Source organism: Amphimedon queenslandica, unplaced genomic scaffold (genome assembly GCF_000090795.2).
Source record: "Amphimedon queenslandica unplaced genomic scaffold, v1.1 AMPQUscaffold_11709, whole genome shotgun sequence".
Lineage (NCBI taxonomy): Eukaryota > Metazoa > Porifera > Demospongiae > Haplosclerida > Niphatidae > Amphimedon > Amphimedon queenslandica.
This window is the reverse complement of record NW_003548049.1, coordinates 7,388-11,428: the sequence shown is the minus strand read 5'-3', so window position 1 is coordinate 11,428 and position 4,041 is coordinate 7,388. Positions and strand designations below refer to the sequence as shown.

Genomic DNA, 4,041 nt, shown 5'->3' with positions numbered 1-4,041 from the left:
CAGTGTAAGGAGTTGGATAATAAAGCTTGTGCTAGAGAGGACTATACATTATATCGTGCTATGCTTAAGACAATACGTAAAACAGAGGAAAACTATCAAGACGACTCCCACATTATCTTTATTATACAAGCAATGGATAAAGGGGAATATAAGGGAGTTATAGGGATAGATTATAGAAGTAATGGGTACATGAATTTAAAGGATGGGTAAATTATACAGGTAATGAGGGACACAAAAGATAATGCAGAATTGTATATACATACATTAATTGTATCTTTAGTAAAACCTTTATTTACTTGTACATACTTTCTCATTTCATGTCAACATGCTTTGTACATGTACCTTACATTTATTTCTCTTTCTTCATAGGAGAGTGATCTACGTTATTTGATAGAGAACATATGGGCTGGTCAGAGTGCTGTGAGTGGTGAGAAGGATCTATTTGAGTTGATACTAGTTCGTTGGAATATCACTGAACACTGGAGCCCATGGAACTGTATATTATTGACAACTGATGAAGCTAGGGCTCATGTTAAACTGGATAACCCTGAAAAGGTAAGATAATATTACTATTATAATGTTCTTGTTATCCGCTTTCATGTTACTGCTTTATCAGTTTTGCTTTTTCACTTGTCAATATATGTTATTTTAAAAGCACATTAATGTACTTTACTTATAATTGCATTTTACATGTAATATTATTCCTCCACAGGCTTACAGTTCACAGTTTACAGATAAGATAAGACAAAGGCACATATTAGCAAGGAATTATTTCACACAGATACCAGGAATGATGGAGGAAATGTCAACTAAAGTCAAAGAACTACCTCTACCTCGTCCTAAAGAAAGAATCATTGTAGTTAGGCAACATCCACAGGAACAACAACAGCAACAATTAGCAGTAGACTCTAACTGAGATATGCATACATATACATCTACAATGTATAAACAATAATGTTTTTTTTCTTTAATGTGAGATGTGGGATGTTGTGATCAATAATTATTGTACATGTTATGTTGTGCATAAATAGTACATACATGTACATGTATGGTATAGGTACAATTATGCTGTACTTGTACATGAAACTATCCAAATTAAATTATCTGTATAGCAGACTGCCTTTATAAATGATGTGTGTGACTTAGTGATTAGTTGTGAGAGCAGGAGCAACTGAGCAAGTGTAGAATGTACCTAGTGCTGCTTACTATTGTCTTCTTGTTGAGTGTCAGTGAAGTTATTAGTCAATGTCCACTTTCCTCAGGTAAGACACTGGATGTGTATAATAACAACTGTATAGGTTTTTATAGGTATCTACCTGAGACATGGTGGAAACTGTTATACTAATGGATCATTTTTTTGGGATAGTAGTGTCAATGAAGTTACTGAAGCTATATCATGTGTGTTACCTGGTACTAATCTAACTACTGGTCAGTGGGTTAGAGTTGCTAATTCTGATGATCCTGTTGACTGTAACAGTAATAGTGCCAGTGATCCTTTTCAATGTACTTCTCTCGCTTTACCTAATGCTACTCTCAATCTTTATCTTGCTCAGGGACTAACAGCAACTACAGAAGGCTGGTACAAGTGTTGTCTACCCACTGATTGTTCAGATTCTAACACTAGCATCATCTTTGCTAATATATTCAGTAAGTGTTTTCATTGTGCTAGTGCACATTGTTCTTTTACTGTAGGATGGGGAGAGATTGCAGATATTACAGTTAATTTTCCTTCAAATATAACAGTTTTACCTCAAAGTTACACACTACATGGTATTACAATTGGTGATCCAAATCAAGGCCTCTTAAATGAAGATACTTGGTACTATGAGTCTGGTAGTGCTAGTACTGAAATAACTGCTGATCTCTGCACTGGACAGTCTGGATACAGTTGTACTATTGGTAATGGAGTATTATTACACAGCAGTAATGGATCATACGTTTATACTCTAACTGTTACTTGGAATGGAGAGACTATAACCAGTGGAATGCTGAGTCAATCAAACAACAATGGAGATCATGTATTTAGATTCTATTTACATTTTGGTGATGCCATGAGAAATCAATACATTACAATAACTGGTAAGTTTTTAAATGTTTACAGACATTACATTACTCTTTATTATCACAGCCCCAGCAGCTGCTCCCCACTCTCTTACTGTGGTCGGCAAGACAGCTACCACTATCACTGTCAGTTGGACTGCACTTGATTCATCTGATGCTGATGGATATGTAGTCAACGTCACTAGTGACACAGACACTGTGCAGACAGTACAGGTGGAGGGAAGTAGTAATAATGCAATCACACTGAATGGACTGAATATAAAAACAACTTATAGCATCACAGTCAGAGCCTATCGACGGTTACTGGGACCTGCTAATGTCTTCACTCATTGCCAGCAAAATAATGAAAGTATTTTGATTTTTTAAAGTGACAACGTTAAATTACATGTGTTCATGTATGTAGGTATCTACTTAGCAAATAATGGAAACTGTTATCCTAATGGATCATATTTTTGGGACAGTAGGGCCAATTCAGATACTGAAGCTATATCATGTGTGTTACCTGGTACTAGTCTAACTACTGGTCAGTGGGTTAGAGTTGCTGATCCTGATGATCCTGTTGACTGTAACAATAATAGTGCCAGTGATCCTTTTCGTTGTACTAATGTCATTTCACCTGCTGCTCTCAATTTTTATCTTGCTCAGGGACTAACAACAACTACAGAAGGCTGGTACAAGTGTTGTCTACCCACTAATTGTTCAGATCCTAACACTAACATCATCTTTGCTAATATATTCAGTAAGAGGAGACTACATGTATAATCACTTACTGATGTAATTTTCATTTGTAGGATTTGCAGAGATAGAATCATTTACTGTTGCTGATCTTCCTTCTGATATGACAGAATATCCTCAGGAATACAAACTGAATTGTACTAAAATTGGATATTATCAATATGGTATTAGAGTAAACATTGGTAGTACTGCAATGGCTAATCACACTAATTGTGATGACAGATATAATTCTGATAATTGTCCTGGTACTGTGTTAGTTAGTAGTACCTACACAGTAAGATATACAGTTACTATCACATGGGATGGAATGAATGTGAGTAGTGGACCAATCAGTCAATCAACCACTGGAGATCAAGTGTATCAGTGCAGGGTAGCAGATCATCCTGATAGTAATGCAATTAGAATACGTAATGTAACTATAAAAGGTAACATACTTCAATGAATGCTAATAATTTTGCTACCAAAAATGTTTAGTACCAAAAACTGCTCCCTCTTCTCTTACTAAGGTCAGCAAGACAGCTACCACTGTCACTGTCAGTTGGACTGCACTTGATTCATCTGATGCTGATGGATATGTAGTCAATGTCACTAGTGACACAGATACTGTGCAGACAGTACAGGTGGACGGAAGTAGTAATAATACAATCACACTGAATGGACTGAATATAGAAACAACTTATAGCATCACAGTCAGAGCCTATCAACAATTACTGGGACCTGCTAGTAGTAAAATCAGTGTGCATACTTCAGGTATTGCTACTGCACCTTTTAATGTACTTGTAACATTGTTAATGTATTTCTAGTTATTAATTCAATCAATTGGACACTAGTCTCATCCATTACACAACTCAATAACACTCAATATCGTATTGATTGTCTCTTAACTACTGATATAAATCCTTTAACTGATGTTTACTGGTTAGTGAATGGAGTGATGAAGAATAGCTCATCAATTGATGTCCTGACATACAACAACACAATACTGGTATATCCTGATCCACTGGGAGTGTCAGTTAATGTTACCTGCGTAGCAATGATTGGAGGAGTCAACTACAATCAATCTGTGATATTACATGGTATGATTATACTTTAATCAATAGTAGATACCTTTGTCTCTTTCCTAGCTCCTAGTTGTCCTCCAAATAATGTGAGAGGGATTATATTAAATGCCCACTAGTATCAAAGTAAACTGGACCACTTCATCAGAGACTAATGGATATGTGATTGAGTATACTACTGGAGGTG

The 4,041-nt window shown here is 35.9% G+C and overlaps 2 protein-coding genes across 2 annotated transcripts; both read left to right on the top strand.

Moving 5' to 3' along the window:
* Nucleotides 1-6: 6 nt before the first annotated feature.
* On the top strand, nucleotides 7-1,013 carry LOC109589007 (IQ and ubiquitin-like domain-containing protein). The gene is made up of 3 exons (XM_020005129.1): nucleotides 7-129; nucleotides 370-555; nucleotides 713-1,013. The coding sequence occupies exons 1-3, from the start codon at nucleotides 61-63 to the stop codon at nucleotides 914-916; spliced, it is 459 nt and encodes a 152-aa protein (XP_019860688.1). The 5' UTR covers nucleotides 7-60; the 3' UTR covers nucleotides 917-1,013.
* Nucleotides 1,014-1,323: 310 nt separating this feature from the next.
* LOC109589006 (uncharacterized) lies at nucleotides 1,324-2,476 on the top strand. Its single transcript, XM_020005128.1, has 5 exons — nucleotides 1,324-1,365; nucleotides 1,554-1,647; nucleotides 1,693-2,079; nucleotides 2,129-2,187; nucleotides 2,465-2,476. The coding sequence occupies exons 1-5, from the start codon at nucleotides 1,324-1,326 to the stop codon at nucleotides 2,474-2,476; spliced, it is 594 nt and encodes a 197-aa protein (XP_019860687.1).
* Nucleotides 2,477-4,041: the final 1,565 nt, after the last annotated feature.

Coding starts and splice junctions, on each gene's coding strand:
- LOC109589007 (XM_020005129.1), top strand. CDS start 61: ATGCTTAAGACAATACGTAAAACAGAGGAAAACTATCAAGACGACTCC. Junction 130..369: donor ACATTATCTTTATTATACAA/GCAATGGATAAA, acceptor CTTTCTTCATAG/GAGAGTGATCTACGTTATTT. Junction 556..712: donor AACTGGATAACCCTGAAAAG/GTAAGATAATAT, acceptor ATTCCTCCACAG/GCTTACAGTTCACAGTTTAC.
- LOC109589006 (XM_020005128.1), top strand. CDS start 1,324: ATGGTGGAAACTGTTATACTAATGGATCATTTTTTTGGGATA. Junction 1,366..1,553: donor TGGATCATTTTTTTGGGATA/GTAGTGTCAATG, acceptor TATCTTGCTCAG/GGACTAACAGCAACTACAGA. Junction 1,648..1,692: donor CATCTTTGCTAATATATTCA/GTAAGTGTTTTC, acceptor CTTTTACTGTAG/GATGGGGAGAGATTGCAGAT.